A 21,698-nucleotide genomic window follows, 5' to 3' on the forward strand; every position below is an offset into this window, starting at 1 on the left:
GTAAGTAAATTGACTCTGCTCCCTAATTTGGAAAAATCTTCCGTTTTGAAATTTTACAATATACAATACCTAAAACAAAGAGTACTTCTAGAGCATACAGGATGTATGTGGAGAATTCAGGTGTTAGCATGCAATTGAACAGTAAAGATATTGAGTAGCAGTAAATATTGTTCCCATTTAGATATTTTATTCATAAAGTTCTTGTTGGTGTAGCTTTTATTGTGATTTTTTTTTTTTTTTTTTTGGATACAGAGTCTCGCTCTGTCACCCAGGCTAGAGTGCAGTGGCGCAATCTCAGCTCACTGCAACCTCTGCCTCCCAGGTTCAAGTGATTCTCCTGCCTCAGCCTCCTGAGAACCTGGGACTACAGGTGAGCATTACCACACCGGCTAATTTTTGTATTTTTAGTAGAGATGGGGTTTCACCATGTTGGTCAGGCTGGTCTCGAGCTCCTGACCTCGGGTGATCCACTTTCCTTGGCCTCACAAAGTGCAGGGATTACAGGTGTGAGCCACTGCGCCTGGCCAATTGTGATTTTTTTAAAGATTGAAACCAAAATATTTTATACAGATCATAAGATATTCTTGGTAAACACTAAGCACCTCATAACTTTACCACAATTTTGATTGCACAAGTTTCACCCGTGGTTATCATGTGCAATGGGCACATTCAACACAAATCAAATTATTCTGAAGCTTGCTTGCTTTCTTTTTTTCCTACTCCCTTTCTTAATTGAGGGGAGCAAAGAGTTGGTTTCCAGGGATATGTCTTCTCTCTTATGCTGGTCCAGATTGATGCAGTCATGGAAACCAGGCAGTAAACTCATTCTTGGCAGCTGCCAGCACTGGTCTGATTCTTTCTTTTAAAAGCATGAGATTCTTTAATAATACATATTGGGAAGATTGTTGCCAAATGATTCCAGGTCATCCTAGAGGAGGCTTGGGAACATTGTTGAATAGATTTAAATGATTCAGTTAAGTATTAACAGGTTACTAAACAAAACTGCAGTGATTTAACCCAAGGTTTGTGTCTAATTTAAACAGAAGGACCTGTAAAATATAGAACAATTGGTTTGTTTCTTTTTTAGGATATTGAAGATTAGATTTTCATTTGAGAATTTTACTAATTTGAGGGTTTTATTTTTTGTTTTTAAGAGTTCAGAATGTTGAATTGTAGATGTGCTGAGCTTTATAATGAGCACAATGAAGGTTTTCAACTGGCCCATTAAAGCCAACCCACTAATGAAATGAAAATATGAAATATTATGACTCATAATATTTTGTGGATTTTGAAGCTGGACTGCCTGGGTTCAAATCCCATCTCTGCTACTTTTTGGGTACGTAACCTTGTGCCAGTTACTTAACCTCTCTGTGCCTCAGTTTCTTCATCTGCAAAATGGGAGATAGTGCAGTTTGAGTGTTCCTAATCTGAAATCTGAAGTGCTCCAAAATCTGAAACTTTTTGAATGCCTGCATGACTGCTCAAAGGAAATGCTTATTCCATGGAGCATTTGGATTGCAGATTTTTGGGTTAAGAATGCTCAATTGGTAAGTGAGTATAATGCAAATATTCCAACATCTTAAAAAACCTGAAATCCAAACCACTTCTGGTTCCAAGCATTTTGGATAAGGGATACTCAACCTGTAAATAATGTCTACTTCATGGGGTTGTGATGTGGAGTAAATGAGCAAAGTTGTGTGATGTGCCTAGGTTATAGGGAACACTTAGCAAATGTTGGCTATTCCATTTATATATAAGAAATAGAATTATTGGCTGGGTGTAGTGGCTGATGCCTGTAATCATAGTGCTTTGGGAGGCTAAGGTGGGAGATTGCTTAAGGCTAGGAATTCAAGACCAGCCTGGGCAACATAGCAAGACTCTGACTCTGCAAAAAAATTAACAAATTAGTTGGGCACGGTGGTTACATGCGTGTAGCCCTCGCTACTCAGGAGGCTGAAGCAGGAGGATCGCTTGAGCCCAGGAATTTGAGGCTGCAGTGAGCCATGATAATGCCACTACACTCCAGCTTGGGCAATAGAGTGAGACCCTAACTTAAAAAAAAGAAAGAATTATTGATGGGATTGTAAAGGCTGAAAAATAAATAAATTCAGAGAAGGTTTGTATGGAACTTATTTGTGAAATACTTTTAAAGGAAGTAAGGCATGTTTGTTTTAGGTTTATAAGAGATGGCAGATTTAGGAAGCTCCTCCCTACTCCAGGTAAATAAGCCATCTGTTTTTCTATCCCTTTTAAGGATTTGCTTGGTGGGTTTCCGTAACTGTTTTTTTTTTGAGACTGGATCTTTTACCCGCCCAGGCTGGCGGGCAGTGGCGCAATCATGGCTCACTGCAACTTCAATCTTGTGGGCTCCAGCAGTCCTCCCGCCTCAGCCTCTCTTGAGTAGCTAGGACCACAGACGCGTGCCACCATGGCCAGCTAATTTTTATTTTTATTTTTTTGTGGAGATAGGGTCTCTCTATGATGCCCCAGCTGGTCTTGACCTCCTGGGCTCAAGTGATCTTCTTGCTTTCGCCTTATAAAGTGCTGGGATTACAGTTGTGAGCCATGGCGCCCAGTCTATGTATTCTTACAAAATTAAATTCATGTTAAGTGCTACACTGGCAGAATTTTTAAAATTTTTAAATGATACAGAAGTAGAGAAGGGAGAGTGCAAATTAACGAGAAATAGGCAAGACTAATTTGAAGAAAACTATGAAGCTTTACTGAAGGATTTTTTTAAAGATATAAAATACTGGCTGGGCGCGGTGGCTCATGCCTGTAATCCCAGCACTTTGGGGAGGCCGAGGTGGGCGGATCACGAGGTCAGGAGATCGAGACCATCCTGGCCAACATGGTGAAATCCTGTCTCTACTAAAATACAAAAAATTAGCCGGGCATGGTGGCGCACACCTGTGGTCCCAGCTACTCGGGAGGCTGAGGTGGGAGAATCACTTGAACCTAGGAGGCAGAGTTGCAGTGAGCCGAGATGACACCACTGCATTCTAGCCTGGCTAGAGAGCGAGACTCCATCTCAAAAAAAAAAAAAAAAAAAGAAAAGAAAAAAAAAATAAAGTAATTAGAGAAAAATAGAAAGTCCAGAAACAGACCTGAATATATATAGGAATTTAGAATATGAAAGTGTCAGTGTGTAGGAAGGAGTGAAATGAAAAAAGAAAGAAAGAAAAAAGGAATATATTGAAAGTGGCATTCAAAAATCAGGGAGAAAATGATCAATTACTAAGAATGATCCTGTAACAGTAGGCTGTTTGGGGAAAAATACACAAAGATTTCTAATTTAGACTATATTCAAATAATCACCAAATTATATAGAGCAGGGATCCCCAACCTCCAGGCCACAGACCATCCTGTTAGGAACTAGGCCACACAGCAGGATGTGAGCTTTAGGCCAGGGAACATGACACCTGAGCTCTGCCTCCTGTCAGATCAGCGGCAGCATTAGATTTTCATAGGAGCACAAACCCTGCTGCAAACTGTGCACTCCAGGGATCTAGGTTGTGCGCTCCTTATGAGAATCTAATGCCTGATGATCTGAGGTGTTGCAGCTTCATCCCAAAATCTGAAACTATATCCTCTACCCCTCCATTTCATGGAAAAATTGTCTTCCACAAAACTGGTCCCTGGGTGCCAGAAAGATTGGGGACTGCTGATATAGAGTATATATAATCAAATTACAGAAATAACCACACTCTATTCTTCCTCTAGAATATACTGAATGTTTCCTAAGAAAAGTTGAACACTCATGGCTGGTTGGCTGCTCTCTAGCACATCTTGCTTTCAGCTGTCACTAGTTGAATTTTACATTTCCTGGGGTCAGTATGTTTGTTCCAAATCTGCTTATGCCAGTTACATTTATTACTGTAATTTTATAATTTAATTAAACATTATATAAACTAATGAAATATGACTGCAAAAAGTAATTGTTTTTAGGAAAATTAAGTTGTAGATCTTGAACAAATTGGATAAATACAAGTCCCCTTTTCCTCTTTTCACCAAATTACTGTCTTATTAATTGTGGGTGTGAATATTTTGAAAGATTGGGGGTGGAAATCATAAAATTCTTTTTTTTTTTCTCTTGTTTCCCAGGCTGGAGTGCAATGGCACGGTCTTGGCTCACCGCAGCCTCTGCCTCCTGGGTTCAAGTGATTCTCCTGTCTCAGCCTGCTGAATAGCTGGGATTACAGGCATGTGCCACCACACCTGGCTAATTTTTTGTAGTTTTAGTAGAGACAGAGTTTCTCCATGTTGGTCAGGATGGTCTGGAACTCCCAACCTCAGGTGATCCACCTGCCTTGGCCTCCCAGAGTGCTGGTATTACAGGTGCGAGCCACCACACCTGAACTCGTAAAATTCTTAAACTTTCTATACTCAGTTGTCTTACAGTTGCCTAGATTCTTGTTCCATTTAAAGAAACTGAAATTTGAAATCACAGATGTGGATTATGGATATGATGGGTTATGGATATGATATATTTGTCATGAATATGCAAGAGAGAACAATTGAAACATTAATTAGTAGAAATGTACTTAAAGAAGAGGCCTTGTTTTTTTAACTATAATATTGTCAGGTGACATGTATTTGTTTTGATTAAAAATCAAATATTTCAGTTACATTTTTAAAATTACCTGATATACTGTACTTTTTCATGTAACCAGTCAGCCCTGAGTCCTATTTGTGTTAGGTAAGTTTTTACCAATCCCAGAAGGAGATAGAGGACAAGCTTTTATATGCTTCGGCTGAAGAAAACCTTTCTCCAAAGAAGTAATTATCTGATCCTCCTATAAAGGGCCAGGTAGTAAATATTTTAGATTTTGCAGGCTGAAGTAGAATCAAGGGTAATATGTAAGTTCTGATATAACGAGAGAGAAAACAAATTTTGAGAAATTTCTTATTGATTAAATTCAAAATAATAAACACAATTTTTTGAAATACAGGTATACTAATGAGAAGAATGGAGTTCTTTTTGGAGTGATAACATTTTGCTTAATTGGAGTTCAGATTTAGTGCTTCCTATTCAATAAATAATAATCAAAATTGATTGCAAGTATTCATCTATTAATGCAGATCTGTAATGAGGTTTTACATATTTCATCTTTGACACGTCTTCACACATACATGTCAAATAATTGATACCAGCCCATAAACATATGATTTTAATTGAGCATATTAATAACTCAGGAAGCATTTATAGAATTAAGTTTTTCTTATAACATTTACCTTTTAGTATATTATTAATTGCTGCTTAATTACTTCCAATGGAAGGTTAGACAGAAGCTCCACAATTGCACTGTTAAATAGATATTGAAATATAGAAATTTCCTTGTACATTAAGGTCCTAAAAATTATTCTGGAAATGTAGTTTGAGCTAAGAAACTATATCCACTGCAAATTTGTTTGGGAATGGAGATCTCACTTGTTATTTTAACTTTTGATAGCATGTAAAGTGTATAAAGCAGCTCAACGTTGCATATGATTCAAAAGTTAGTTGTCTAAATAACAACAGTTTAAGTTTCATATATAAGTGCTGTTCTGTCCCGTAATTTTAAGTTGAATTTACTATTATAAAATTAGCAAAAGCTAATTCTCAAAGCCATTTGTTGTTTGATCATAGTGTCTGAAAGCAGTCTTATTGTTGTGAAAAATTTCAATCTCAGCTCCAAGCTGAAGAGGAAAAAAAAAAAGCATGATAAAACTTTAGTACAGCTCAGCCATCAAACTGCTGTGTGCCTGGGCAAGTCAGGTTATTCAGCTTCTGTTTCTGACAATGGTTAAGCCCATGACAGTGAATGAAATTCACCATTAACATGGTTGGTTTAATAATTCATGATAAATTCAGGTATTTTTCATAGAATACCTATTGATAAAAAACATGAATAACCACCTTACATCTTCACAAGTTTTATAAATTACCCAACTAAGACTTTTTCTGCCTCACACATATTTTTACCATTATCAATGATAACATATCAGATTTCACTTTAGGTTATATGGAATTAGTACTTTTTCAACTTCTTGTTTGTAGTTGTTCAACACAGACTATTCATAGAAGCTAATTCTTCAGTTTTGAACTTGGCACTGACTCCTTGAATAAACATCTGAACAGTGTTGTAACATCTATCAAACTCATCAAAAGAGATGGAAATCTACTTAACCTCAATTGCCTTGGTTTTTTTTTTAAAGAGATTATTGATCTTGCTCCTAATATTTTCAACTTTTAGAGCAAATGGTTTTGTTGAAAGGCTAATAGTCTTTTTTCTTTTTAAATTATCTTATATAAATTAAAAAAAAAATTTTTTTTGTTACCTGTCTGGAGAAGCCTAGAGAAGGGCTAATTAATATTCTTAAGCAAGTTTATTTTCTCTGGATACATTTCTTCAGCTTCTTCATAATTTAATTAACTTATCACTAGAATATTACTTTTCTTGCTTTGCTAACAAATGAGCTACTTAGAAACTTCCCTCCTTTAGAAACTTTCTTTCTATTCCTTACCTTCCCTCCTTGCTGTAATGAAATATTCCACTTTAAATTTTCAAGTTTTTCTGACCATTGCTTTCCTGTGAATCAGAAATACTGTGATCAGTCCTTAGTTTGGTAACATTGATGTATTTTGAATTCTTTTAGCACAGATAGACAGTTGACTCCTTGAATAACACAGTTTCAGACTGCACAGGTCCAATTATATGAGAATTTTTTTTCAATAACTACAATCAGCAGTTTATACATATGCAACCAAACGTGGATCAAAAATATGTTGTTTGAGGAAACCCCCAGATACAGAACAGTGAAATTTTTGTATCCTCTGGGCCACTGTGGGACTTGAGTATGCATAGATTTTGGTATCCACAGTTGGTCCACAGATACCAAGGGATGACTGTAGAGTTATTGCATAATAAACAAAATGCTTTCCTATCTTGTCTTGATAAAATAATGCATACCCTCCACTGTGCCTTAAAAGCATGACATTCAGGCTGGGTGTGGTGGCTCACACTTGTAATCCCAGCACTTTTGGAGGCCAGGGTGGAAGGATTGCTTGAGCCCAGGAGTTCAAGACCAGCCTTGGCAACATAGTGAGAGTCCATCTCTAGTTTTTAAAAAATATAAAATTAAAAAAAAAACATGACATTCAAAGTGCGTTTGTTTTTGTTTTGACATGATGGTTATGCACTAATAACTAATGATAGTTATGTACTAATAACATGTCAACATAATAATGACTTTTAGTTACTGATAACTAACAGTTATGCATTAATAAAAAATAAAATGTCACAGTATGACAATATGCATGTGTGGCACCAAACATGCTGTTGAGTTATAACTTTGTCACTGTGATTTGTGGTATACTGAGCAGCAGTGGAAGGCTATATAAGCCACTCCACTCTGCCAGTCAGTACAGTGGCTGATTACCAATTATGGATAACCAGAACACATCAAAAAGCAGTTCAACAGGGATCAGAATAATAATATATAAGTACCATTTATTAAGTAGTTATGTGTAAGGCACTGTGTCAGACTGTATAATGTACATTATTTAACCTTCAAAAGATTGAGAGGGAAGATCCCTTGAGTCTAGGAGGTTGAGGTTGCAGTTAGCTGTGATTGCACCACTGCACTCTAGCCTGAGTGATGGAGTGAAATCCTGTCTCAAAAAACAAAACAAAACAGGCCTGGTGTGGTGGCTCAAAGCCTGTAAATCCCAGCACTTTGGGAGGCTGAGGCTGAGGTCAGGAGTTTGAGACCAGCCGGGCCAACATGGCGAAACCACGTCTCTACTAAAAATACAAAAATTAGCTGGCATGGTGGCTCACACCTATAATCCCAGCTACTCGGGAGGCCGAGGCAGGAGAATTGCTTGAACCTGGGAGGCAGAGGTTGCAGTGAGCCAAGGTCATGCCACTGCACTCCAGCCTGGATGAGAGTGAGACTCCATCTCAAAAAAAACCAGAACAAAACAAAAACTACAAAAGGTTATCTGAAGCCAGCCACAGACAATAGTAAATGAATGAGTGCAGCTACATTCTTTATTATTTATGGATGCAGAAGTTTGAATTTCATATAATTTTTCCATTTCACTTATGTATAAATTATATTAAATATATTAAATTATATAAAATATGTTATATATTATATATAATATATGTGTAATTATATATTATATATAATATATGTGTAATTATATATTATATATAATATATGTGTAATTATAAGTATATATTTATATATTTTATATATAAATAAATATATAATATATATTGTATTATACATATGTATTATATAATATATGAAATATATATTATATATAATATATATTTCATATTATGAAATATATATTATATATAATATGAAATATATAATATATAATATGAAATATATATTATATATAATATGTAATATGAAATATATATTATATACAATATGAAATATATATTATATACAATATATAATATGAAATATATATTATATATAAGGCACAGTGGAGGGTATGCATTATTATATATTATATGTTATATATATTTTATATTTTATATATTATATAAAAAATATATAATATATAATGTATAATATATAATATACAAGATATAAGTAAAATGTATATTATATATAATTTATATATATAAATTTTTTTTTTTTTTAGACTGGCTCTTGCTCTGTCACCCAGGCTGGAATGGAGTGGCTGGGACTACAGGTGTGTGCTATCATGCCCAGCTAATTTTTATTTTTATTTTTTTAATTAATTAATTTTTTTTTGAGATGGAGTCTCGCTCTGTCACCCAGGCTGGAGTGCAGTGGCACGATCTCAGCTCACTTCAAGCTCCGCCTCCCAGGTTCACGCCATTCTCCTGCCTCAGCCTGCCAAGTAGCTGGGACTACAGGCACCCACCACCACGCCTGGCTAATTTTTTTGTATTTTTAGTAGAGACGGGGTTTCACTGTGTTAGCCAGGATGGTCTCGATATCCTGACCTCGTGATCCGCCTGCCTCGGCCTCCCAAAGTGCTGGGATTACAGATGTGAGCCACCGCGCCCGGCCTATTTTTTATTTTAACATTTTTTTTTTTTTTTTTGTAGAGATGTCGTCTCACTGTGTTGCCCAGGCTGGTATCAATCTCCTGGGGTCAAACAATCTGCCTGCCTCAGCTTCCCAAAATGTTGGTATTACAGGCATGAGCCACTTCGCCTGGCTATCTTATAAATAATTTTGATGTTAGGAATTTTTAGTTGCTTTTATTTTTATTTTTGTTGTTTTAAATATTTATTAATAGAAGCAAGGGGTGGATAAATCTTCTAAATCAAACTCTTCCTGAAAATAGTTCTGCTTTTGGTAGGATTCCAGATTTTCCTAGTTAAGTGTTTCTAATGATGTTTGGCATAGGTGTTAACTTCATGGGCCTGTTGTATACAAACCAATTTTTTTCTTGTTCTGAGTGAACAGTAACAGAACCTGGTAGGTGAGTCACACTGATAACTGCATTCACTGAAGTTACTAAGGTGAATGATAAGAGATGAGAATCCTTTGCATTTGTATTCAAATCAAGAGTTGTAGAGTTTGAAATTCCTGTTTTGATGATATACGTGAAGCATGCTGTCATTCTTCTCTGCTAGTCTATGTAGATGATGTCATTAAACTTGTCTTTGACTTTTAGTTCTTGGCTTAAAATATTGGAATGATTATGTAATAAATAGGTTTATTTCATGTGGAAAAGGAATATGTTTGCCCTGAAATAGTCTGATCTGATCAGGAGGATATTATGCTGAGCATGGCTGGAAATAAATTTGAAGCACCAATTAAAAACACTGTAGCAGCTCTGAGAGGGAATAAAAATAAAATATAAATAGTAAATATGAGAGAAAGTGACTATGGGATCTAACTATGTAAGAGCAGGGTGGGAGTATGGGTTGATATGTACATGCCCCCTAGATTTTAGGAAGGCATATTTCAAGAAGTAGAGAAGACATGGATAGCAATCAGTGGAAATTGTATACTAAAACGGAAGTCAGTGAAAAAAAAAAAGACTGCTCTCAAACTAAAGATAGATGGTTGCTTCTAATAGGTAGGTATTCAGATTTGATTAAGAAATTAGAAGGCCGGGCATGGGGACTCAGGCCTATAATCCCAGCACTTTGGGAGGTCGTGTTGGGCAGATCACTTGAGCCCAGGAGTTCGAGACCAGCCTGGGCAACCTGATGAAACCCATCTCCACAAAAAATACCAAAATTAATTAGCAGGATGTAGAGGCACATGTCTGTATTCCCAGCTACTCAGGAGGCTGAAGTGAGAGAATCACTTGAGCCTGGGAGGTTGAGGCTACGGTGAGCCGACATCACACCATTGCACTCCAGCCTGGGTGACAGAGTAAGACCCTATCTCAAAAAACAAATTTTGAAAATATACAGAAGTATAGAAAAACTGAAGTAACTTTATTTGTGTTAAAATCTATTTGGTATTAAAACTAATGTTTGGCCGGGCACGGTGGCTCACACCTATTAATTATCCTAGCACTTTGGGAGGCCAAGACAAGTGGATTGCTTGAGCTCAGGACTTCAAGACCAGCCTGGGCAACATGGCAAAACTCCATCTCTACACAAAATACAAAAATTAGCTGGGTGTGGTGGCTCACGCCCGTAGTCCCAGCTCCTTTGCAGGCTGAGGTGGGAGGATCACTTAAGCCCAGGAGGTGGAGGTTGAAGTGAGCCGAGATCGCACCACTGCACTCCAGCCTGGGTGACAGAGTGAGACCCTGTCTCAAAAACAGACAACAACAAAAAGTCCTAATGTTTTATGAACAATCTCTTTAATTTTTCATGGCCAAACTGCTATTCTCTAGACCTACAGTATCCAAAATGATAGCCATTAGCCATGTGTGCTACTGTGTTGGACAGCACATATTTAGAACATTTCCAGCATCACAAAAGTTCTATTGCAGAATGCTGTGAAAATGAAATACAATTTCATTAGAAAAGCTAGTAAAAATAAGTAGGGGTAATGGGGTACTTTGACTATCCAGAAATTTTACTAAGGAAGAATTAGATTTTTATAATACTAGGACATCAGTGTGCACTTTTTTGTTGTATTTGCATTTTGTTCTTTATTTTGAAATAAACACATATACAGAAAAATTGCAAGAATAGTTACAGAGTCTTTTCACTCCCTGAACCATTAGAGAGTGAGCCCCATCAGCCCCAAATACTTTAATGAGCATTAAATCTGGAGTTTGGCCGGGCGCGGTGGCTCACGCCTGTAATCCCAGCACTTTAGGATGCCGAGGTGGGCAGATCATTTGAGGTCAGGAGTTTGAGACCAGCTTGGCCAACATGATGAAAACCTGTCTCCACTAAAAATACAAAAAAATGAGCCCAGCTTGGTGGTGCACACCTGTAATCCCAGCTACTCAGGAGGCTGAGGCACGAGAATCACTTGAACCTAGGAGGCAGAGGTTGCAGTGAGCTGAGATTGTGTCACTGCACTCCAGCCTGGATGACAGAGTGAGACCCTGTCTCCAAAAATGAAATAAAATAAATCTGGAGTTTAATACCAGTACAGTACTACCAGCTTATCTTCAGGCCCCATTTGAGTTATTCTAGTTGTCCCCAAAAGGTGAAGGATCCAGTTTAAAATCACACATTGCATTTAGTTGTCATGTCTGTCTTTGACTTGATCGCCTTGACACTTTTGAAGATTACAGGCTAATTATTTTGAGGAAGTCATTAACATGGACCTGATGTTTCTTCATCTTTGGATTCAGATTATGCATTTTATCAGAATTGCCATATAAATTGTGCTGTGTTCTTATTTTATCCATCCAGGTACTACATAATTTCCATGTGTCCCATTTCTCATGATGTTAACCTTGATCACTTGATTAAGATTGTGTCTGCCAGTTTTCTCTACCATACGTTTAACTATTTTTTCCTTTATAATCAGTATTTTATGAGGAGGAGGAGGTACTTTGAGACAATGTAAGTATCCCATTCCTCATCAAACTTTCATCTTCTAGTTTTAGCACCCATTGAAATTTTTTTGCTGGATTATTGGTATGATGGCTGCCAAATGATGATTTTCTAATTTCATCATCCTTTCTACATCCATTCATTGACATTTCATTGAAAGGAAAAACTGTTTTCTTCCCATTTATTTAACTTACATCAATATGGACTTACGGATTCATATTTTATTCAATAAGTTATCTATTAGTGTACTTTGGTACTTTGATGCTGAGTTTGTCCCAGATTTGGTCAGTGGAAACCCTGTCAAGCTGGCTTCTGTATCCTTTTGACATTGTCCTATCATTCTTTGATCACTTTCCTCTTTCTGGGACCAGATATGATCAAAGCCCTTCTTATACTTTTTCTGCCCTACCTCTGGAATCATTTCACCAAGGTACCCTGGTTCCCTTTATTGGAGAATGTATTTAGAGGTCAGGTCTGGACAGTAGATGTCATTGTTCCACTGAGGTGTCACAGCTCCTAGACTTTCTCAGCAGACAGAGCTAGAGCATATATGCATGTATATACATCCACAAACATATATCCACACACATACACTCATTTTTTTATTTCTTGCTCTGTATGTGTGTGTGTACTGTGAGTTCACACTGGTACCTAGTACCTCAACACCTCAGAGTTCATTTTATTTTTCTTCCTTTTTGTATTTGTAACTCCCTTCTCTGACAGAGAAACTGGGCCCAAGTTATTCTTAATATATTAATATTTACTTAATTGATCAATCCCCTTGAATGTGCCCAGTCTTTCCTTTCCTTATCAGATCATGTGCATGCTAACCTTGCTCAGCCCCACCTAATAGTTTTTAGACTGAATTATTTGGAGATGAAAAAAGTACAGTTGATGCTCATTATTCACAGATTTTTTTATTTGCAAATTCACCTACTTGCTAAAATTTATGTGTAACCCCAAAATCTGTACTCATAGCACTTTTGTGGTCATTCATGAACACGTACAGAAGGGTGAAACATTTGAGTCACTATTGGGTAACATGTGTATTCATAGGTGAGGCCAAGCAAGGCAGTTTACTGCCTTCTTCTTTGAGTTCTCATACTATAAACAGTTGTCCCTTTTGCAGTTTACTTAGTGCCACATATTTTGCATTTTGACTTCTTTTACTTAGCATATGTTTTCAAGTTCCATCCATGTTTATAGCATGTATCAGTACTTCATTCTTCTTTTTCTTTTTTTTTTTTTTTTTTTTAAAGAGGTGGGGTTCTCACTGTGTTGCAGGCTGGAATGCAGTGGCTGTTCACATAGGCCATCATACACGCTGTAGCCTCAAACTTTCACCGGGCTCAAGTAATCCTCCCACCTCAGCCTCCCAAGTAGCTGAGATTAGAGTTGTGGGCCACTGTACCAGGTTCCTTCCTAAGGCTGAATAATAGTTCATTGTATGTATAATACCACATTTGGTTTATCTGTTCATCCAATAATGGGCATTTAGGTTATTTGCACCATTTGGCTATCTTTTGAAAATCTTTTCATGATTTTGTTGGCCATTAGTATATATTCTTTGGAGAAATGTCTCTTCAGATTCTTTGCCTATTTTTAAATTGAGGGGAGGTGTCTTTTTTGTTACGGAATTGTAAGAGTTCTTTACCTATTGTGATAACTAGACCCTTATCAGATATATATCTGATTAACACATAGTTTCTTGCATCCCATAGGTTGTCTTTCAAAATTTTGACGAATTCCAATTTGTCAGTTTTGTTGTTGCTTATGATTTTTAGTGTCATATCTAAGAATCCATTTTCAAATTCAGTGTCGTGAAGATTTACCTATGTTTTCTTCTAAGAATTTTATAGTTTTAGACCAAGCGCGGTGGCTCATGCCTGTAATCCTAGCACTTTGAGGGGCTGAGACAGGCGGATTGCCTGAGCTCAGGATTTCAAGATCAGCCTGGGCAAGATGGTGCCCATCTCTACTCAAATACAAAAAATTAGCCTATGGCGTGTGCCTGTTCAGCTACTCGGGAAGTTGAGGCAGGAAAATTACTTGAACCATGGAGGCAGAGGTTGCAGTGAGCCGAGATTGCATCACTGCACTCCAGCCTGGGCCACAGAGTGAAACTATGTTTCCAAAAAAAAGAATAATAATAATTTTATAGTTGTAGCTTTTTAAGTTTTTAATCCACTTTGATTTTTTTTGTTTTGTTTTTTGAGACAGCGTCTTGCTCTGTGCTGCAGGCTGGAGTGCAGTAGAACGGTCTTGGCTCACTGCAGCCTTGACCTCCTGGGCTCAAGCTGTCCTCCCACTTCAGCCTTCCAAGTAGCTGGGATCACAGGCTTGTGCCACCATGCCTGGCTAATTTTTGTATTTTTTCTAGAGACGAGGTTTCACTATTATTGCCTAGGCTGGTCTTAAACTCCTGGGCTCAAGTAATCCATGCCCATCTTGGCCTCCGAAAGTGCTGGGATTACAGGCGTGAGCCACCACTTTCAGTCCCAAGTTAATTTTTATATATGGTATGAGGTAAGGATTCATTCTTTTGCATGTGGATATCCAGTTGTCCCAGTGCCATTTGTTGAAGAGCCTGTTCTTTCCCCATTGAATGTTGTGTTAGCACTCTTCCCAAAAATTAGTTGACCATAGGGCATGGTGGCTCATGCATATAATCCAAGAGCTTTGGAAGGCCCAGATGAAAAGATTACTTGAGGCCAGTATTTCATCACCAGCCGGCCATGGTGGTGTGTGCTTCTGGGAGCGTGAGGCAGGAAGATTGCTTGAGCTCAGGAGTTGAAGGCTGCAGTGAGCTCTGATTGTGCCACTGCACTCCAGCCTCGGTGACAGAGTGAGACACTGTCTCTAAAAAATAGAATAATAAAAATCAGTTGACTATAGATTTGTGGATTTATTTCTGGACTCATTTAAAACTATTCCATTGATCTATATATCACTCCTTATACCATTACCACACAGCTTTGGTTACCAGTGCTTTGCAATAAGTTTTGAAATCAGGAAGTATGAGTTCTCCAACTTTGTTCTTCCTTTTCAAGATTGTTTTGGCCATTCGGAGTCCCTTGCAATTCCATATAAATTTTAGGATCAGTTTTTTAATTTCTTTTTTTTTTTTTTTTTTTTTGAGACAGAGTCTCGCTCTGTTGCCCAGGCTGGAGTGCAATGGTGTGATCTTGGCTCACTGCAACCTCCATCTCCCAGGTTCAAGCAATTCTCCTGCCTCAGCCTCCCGAGTAGCTGGGATTACAGGCACACACCATCATGCCCAACTAAATTTTGTATTTTTAGTAGAGATGGGGTTTCAGCATGTTGGCCAGGCTGGTCTTAAACTCCTGACCCCCAAGTGATCTGCCGGCCTTGGCCTCCCAAAGTGCTGGGATTACAGACATGAAAGCTTTTTTATTTCTGAAAAAAAAAAAAAAAAAAAAAAAAAAAAAAAAGGACATAAGATGTCTTTCCATTTATTTAGGGTGTCCTTGTTCTTGCAGGTAGATTTTCTCTGATCTATTTTCATTGAGACCTTGGGCCTTAAGAGAGCCACAATTTCATGAGAGATTATTTCTCTGGAGCCCTTCCTACCCTTCTCCTATTTCCTGTCTCCTTACCTCCCTTGCTATTCAAAAGTCTTTAACAAATGCTCCTGGGCCCAATACAGAGGTCAGCTCACACTTCCAGCCTTAGCTTTGGTTCACTTTTTGCTTTCTTGCCACTGGTAGTTTTCCCTGCTCTCTTGAGAACTTAGCTAAGCTTTTCAAAGGATGTTTGCATTTATCCAACATTTCTAGATTTTGGTAGCTGGAGAGTTTTAATAATTTTCTAGATTGCTGTATTATTAGATTAGAAAAAGATAGAACTGGGTGTAGTGGCACATGCCTGTAATCCTAACTACTCCGGAGGATGAAGTGGGAGGATTGCTTGAGCCTGGGAGTTAGACCAACCTGGGCAACATAGTGAGACCTATCTCAAAAAAAAAAGTAAGACTTTAGAGCGCAGTGTAATCCCAGCACTTTGGGAGACTGAGGTGGGTGGATCTCGAGGTCAGGAGTTCAAGACAAGCCTGGCCAAGATTGTGAAACCCCGTCTCTACTAAAAATACAAAAATTAGCTGGGCAGAGTGGCAGGCACCTGTAATCCCAGCTACTCTGGAGGCTGAAGAGGAGAATCACTTGAACCCGGGTGGCAGAGGTTACAGTGAGCCGAGATTGCACCACTGCACTCCAGCCTGGGCGATAGAGTGAGACTCCGTCTCAAAAAAAAAAAAAAAAAAAAAAAAAAGACTGTTTTTTAAAGATAGAGTTTAGTATACAGAAATACTGGGTGTCAGGCAAAGTATTAATTACTTTGTAAGTGTTCTCTTTTCCTTCTTTTTTTTAAAACGAGACAGGGTGACCAGGCTAAACTCTGACTGTTGGGCTCAAGTGATCCTGCCTTAGCCTCTGGAGTAGCTGGGGACTACAGGCACATGCCACTGTGCCCAGCTACATATTCACTTATAAAACTCTATTTTTAAATGACAGCTCCTCTTTACAAAACATGTCAGGAGAGCGATTTTCCTGTCTGCTTCCTGAGGGAGCAAAAAGGCAGAAACATGGTGAGTAGCAAGACCAGTGGTTGCCGTAGTAAGCATGGGACTTCCTATGAATGGCTCTGTTAACAGTAGGGGATGGTAATATTGTTTGATTTGTGGACTCTGTTTGAACTTGTGGACAAGGTTTTATTTCCATCTTTGGGGTAGGAGGGTCTGCCATATCCACAAATGGGCTCTTCCCATTTGTTTTATTCATTTAGTTAGACCATGATTGGAAAGCCTCACTGGCTGTGTACGTTGCATCATACTTAGGAGTATATAACAGTTACATATTTCAAACAGTGCTTTAAAACTTTCCATCCAGCTCCTTTTGGATAAAGCTCTTTTCCTCATGTGGTTGTTGACATACATGAATTATAGGCTTTGTTTAGCTAGTGGGTAAGAGCAGATTTTGGAGTCATATACACCTGGGTTTGAGTCTCAGTCTTGCCGTGTACCAGTTGTTTGTGGACAAGTTATTAATAACTACTCTGTACCATAGTTTCTTCATTGATAGTATCTTCAAAGTGAAGTATCTATTTCCTGTGCTGTTTTGAAGGTAACCTTAAATAATGTACATTGTACAGTTTGATACAGTGTCTGACACATAGTAAGTACTTTAATATATAATACCTGTTTTTATTCTGATCCTTGTTGAGCTGCTGCTTTTTGATGTGTTGATTATCTATAATTGGTAATCACCCATTTTACTGACATCTTCCAAGATTTAACCAAGTTGATTGTCTCAAATTTCCAAGCAGAAAAAGTACCCAGAAAACAGAAATTAAGCAGTTATTAAAGAATTGAATAGCAATGATCATTACTACTTGTGCTTAATAAGAAATACGGGCCATGTCTGCCTGAGCCTTTATTTAATGCATTTTAAAATTTGCTGGGTTTTTTCCTCCCTTTAAACCTTACTATCAAGTTCAGTAATAAGTTAAACTAAAAAGAAACTGATGCCTTAGAATAAAGAAAGATTCAAATTAATAGGATATGTAATGGCCTTTCATGGTGGTGGAATTTCTGTGTGTTTTGAACTAAGGGAAAGACTTAAAGGAAGATTGCATACAGTGTTCTAGACACTCTGCTAGGCTCTGTGGATATTATTAAGACACAGTCCTCACCCTCAAGGATCTTTTTATTTTTGTCTTTTAGAGACGGGATCTCGCCCTGCCACCCAGGCTGGAGTGCAGTAGCAAAATCATAGTTCACTGCAACCTCCACTCACTCTCAAGGATCTTACTGTCAGTTGGGGGAGGCCATAAACAGTTAAAGTAGTTTGCAACAGAGTTAATGATTGACTCTAGGGCTAAGGGAAGGAAAGTAATTGGGACAACTAGGATTTCTAACTTGGCAAGGGGGTAGACCTGGGTTGGCAAACTACAACTCAATGCCAGTTTTTGCATAGCCCACAAACTATGAATGTTTCTTACATCTTTGATTGGTTGGAAAAAAATCAAAAGAAGAATACTATTTTGTAACATGTGGAAATTATATAAAATTAATATTTACATGTTCATAAATAAGGTTTTATTGGAATATAGCTATGCTGAAACTACATACCTGTGACTGCTTTTTTGTCACAATAGCAGAGATGAGTAATTGTGACAAAGGCTGTTTGGCCTGCAGAGCCAAACATTTACTGTGTGGCTCTTTACAGAAAAAGTTTGCTAACTGAATGAGTAGGTGGTAATTTTTATCCATTGAAACAAGCAATTAAGGAAGAACAGATATAGGAGAAGATAACATTTCTGTGAGTGTTGATTATTTGAATCAGAGGTGCTTGTGAATATGCAGGTCTAGAAGGCAAGGGAATTTATAGGTTTGGAGTTTAGAAAGAGCTTGAGGCTGGAAATGGATGTGGGAAGAAAGGAGGAGATTAAGAAGACTGGATGGAGGAATGCGATTTTTATCCCTGTCTGCACATTGGAATCACCTGTAGTGCTTAAAACCAAACAAAACCAGACAGACATTTCCAGGAACCCAACCCCAACTCCGTCTTTCCCAAGTTTATGATGCACCTGAGCTGGACTTGGGCACCAGGATTTTTTGAAAGCTCCCCCAGCAACTCTACTGTGCAGCCACTGGTACAGAGTGAGAAGATTGGAAGATGGGACACCAGGAACACCAACATGTAAGGGATAGTTCTAGGTACTTCTGCTGAGGAGAGGAAATTCTGAGGGAGTGACGATGGGAATTTTAGGGTAGTCAGATCCTGTATTTTGAGATCATCGTTGACTGATGAATCAAGAGCAGTTTCTATAGAGGCCAGGTGAGGGTGTATGTCAAAGGCCCCTGGTTTGAGGTGGGAGAGTATGAACTATTGAGCATATTGACAGGGAGGAAAGGGGGGAAAGCGATGGCTGGGATGGGGGGAGCATTGGGAATGTAGTTCTAGAGAGGTTTTTTTAAGATGTTAAAGCCTGGAGCCTATCTATGTGCTGAGGGAGTGAGTACTCAGAAAGAAAACCTGGAATGGCATTATCAGATGACACCATTCAGTTTTCATGATGGAGTGAAGGGCTAGATTTTGAATAGTTCTTGGAATAATCTTAGTATTGTAACCTTTTTGGAACTGTTTGCTTAATGTGCTTTCTTCATTTAGGTGCATTACCTTGCACCTGGAAAAAGAAATGGACCCAGGCATTGAGAAGCAAGGCCAACAACTGTGCTTTGCTTGCCCAGTTACTGTCATTCTGTCTGGAACATTGGTCTCGTCTCTGAAAGCAGGAGGGCAAACCGAATGGGCTCTGTAGTCTCTTCTAAAAGTTTTTAGTTTAAACTATTAATAGTACAACTTTGATTTAACAAATGAGGAAGCTGAGCTTATGAGATGTCTGTGAAGCCCACTGTCTGATCTTTTATTTCCTTAATACCTGGGAATGTGCTTTTTTTTTTTTTTTGAAGAACACCAATAGTTGTTCACCCTTCCTTGAATTTGGGTACACTGTATATACAAAGTATACCAATTTAGCCTACCATTAGAACATGTCTTCACGAGCAAAATCTAGTATAAAGTCTTACTTTAATATTTTATTTATTATTATAAATAATAGATGGTTGTTATGGAATACTTGGATAGTACAGAAGTTTAGAATTTTTAACATTTTGGTTTATTTATTGGGACTCTTTTTTCCCCCCAGTGGTTCTTGTTTCTCCATCAATGTGAATGCGTACTCCATTCATTGTGAATGTGAATGTTAATTTATGTGCCAGCTGGATTCTACAGGAAGCAGACACAGATGGGGTTGGAGGGGCAAAGGGCTTATTAGAGGAGTAATGCCTGTGAAGAAAAGGGGAAGAGAACATGTTTGGGTATGGGGAGCCATCAGACTGCAGTGCACACCTGACAAAGTCTCTGCCCACCCAGATTGCCTGATGGAGGAATACCACAAGAGGTAGAAATGGCTAGGCTCTTGTACTACCACTTTGCACAGTCATTGACTAGAGATCTTTGATCAACGTAGAGGTTTTCAGCCTTGGCATTGTTGACATTTGGGACTGGATACTTTGTTAAAGGGGGTTGTCCTGTGATTTGTAAGATGCTTAGCAGCATCCTAGGTCTCTATCCCCTAGGTGCCAGTAGCCCAGCCTCCCTGCTATTAGTTGTGACAGTCAAAACTATCTTTAGACACTGCCATATGTTCCCTAGGGAAGGGCCTAATGGTATATAAACAACCCTGTGGTGGCATAGTCCAAGTTGTGGGACAGGGAGGAGTGTTCCATACTACCCTTACTGGAAAGACCTATGAGCTATTCAGAAATCTGAACTATTTAAGATGGAGCTTTGTTCTGTGGCTCCTGGAATTTTAAGCACACCTCTGTGAAACATCTTGTTAGGATATACTTCACTCTCCAAAACAATCCATAATGTTTAAATAGGGCTGTTTTATTGATTGATTGATTGAGATGGAGTCTCACTCTGTTGCCCAGGCTGGAGTACACTGGCACGATCTCGGCTCACTGCAACCTCCCCCTCCTGGGTTCAAGCGATTCTTCTGCCTCAGCCTCCCAAATAACTGGGATTACAGACACCCACCACCGTGCCTGGCTAATTTTTGTGTTTTTAGTAGAGACGGGGTTTCACCATGTTGGCCAGGCTGGTCTCGAACTCCTGACTTCTCAGGTGATCTGCCTGCCTCAGCCTCCCAAAGTGCTGGGATTGTAGGCATGAGCCACCGCACCTGGCCTTATTCTTCTTCTTGAGATGGAGTCTGACTTTGTCGCCTGAGCTGGAGTGCAGTGGTGCGATCTGGGCTCACTGCAGCCTCCGCCTCCTGGGTTCGAGCAATTCTTCTGCCTGAGCCTCCTGAACGGCTGAGATTACAGACACGTGCCACCATGCCCAGCTAATTTTTCTATTTTTAGTAGATGCAGGGTTTCAGCATGTTGGCTAGGCTGGTCTCAAACTCCTGATCTCAAGTGATCCACCCACCTCAGCCTCCCAAAGTGCTGGGATTACAGGCGTGAGCCACCGCGCCTGGTTATTTTCTTTTGAGACTGGATCTCTGTTCCCAGGCTGGAGTGCAGTGGCACAATCTCAGCTCACTGGAAACTCCGCCTCCTGGGCTCAAGCAGTCCTCCCACCTCAAGTAGCTGGGATTATAGGCATGTGCCACCCTGCCTGGCTACTTTTTGTGGAGATGGGATTTTGCATGTTGCCTAGGCTGGGCTTGAATTCCTAAGCTAGAACAATCTGCTCAGGGATATTGTATATTTCTAAAGGTATTTTTCCTTTTGTTGCAGGTGACACAACTAAAAAAAACAAAAGTATTTATGGAATTCCACTGAGTGGTAATGGATGATGCAGTTCAAATAACTAAGGTAAGAGAAATAAAACCAGAACTGTGAGGAGGCTTTTGCCAGTCAAGTAGTGTCCTTAAATAAAGCTAACATCACATTCTTTCCTGCCTCATTTTGTTTCTAAACTGTAAGAGTAGCTTATTTCTTTATGATTAGAAACATTGTAATTATCCTTTAAGATACTTCTTAACCTTATTATGAATCAGAATCACTTAAAGAGCTTTTTTTTTTTTTTTTTTTTAAGAAAAGATCAAAGTCAGGCTGGGCATGGTGGACACGCCTGTAATCCCAGCACTTTGGGAGGCTGAGGTGGGCAGATCACTTGAGGTCAGCAGTTCAAGACCAGCCTG

The 21,698-nt window shown here is 38.7% G+C and overlaps 1 protein-coding gene across 14 annotated transcripts in view; it reads left to right on the plus strand.

Moving 5' to 3' along the window:
• Positions 1 to 21,698, plus strand: part of PTPRA (protein tyrosine phosphatase receptor type A) — a 172,721-nt gene that overhangs the window by 25,905 nt on the left and 125,118 nt on the right. For 12 of the 14 annotated variants that reach the window (XM_055264897.2, XM_055264896.2, XM_055264901.2 and 9 more), the window contains one exon: positions 21,292 to 21,369. The exons of the other annotated variants lie outside the window; for them this stretch is intronic. In XM_055264897.2, the coding sequence (XP_055120872.1) occupies positions 21,343 to 21,369 (27 nt within the window). In that variant the 5' untranslated portion in view covers positions 21,292 to 21,342. Of the gene's footprint in view, positions 1 to 21,291; positions 21,370 to 21,698 lie in introns of those variants that run through there. 14 annotated transcript variants of the gene reach the window in all.

This window comes from Symphalangus syndactylus, chromosome 24 (assembly GCF_028878055.3).
Source record: "Symphalangus syndactylus isolate Jambi chromosome 24, NHGRI_mSymSyn1-v2.1_pri, whole genome shotgun sequence".
In the NCBI taxonomy this organism is placed as follows: Eukaryota; Metazoa; Chordata; class Mammalia; order Primates; family Hylobatidae; genus Symphalangus; species Symphalangus syndactylus.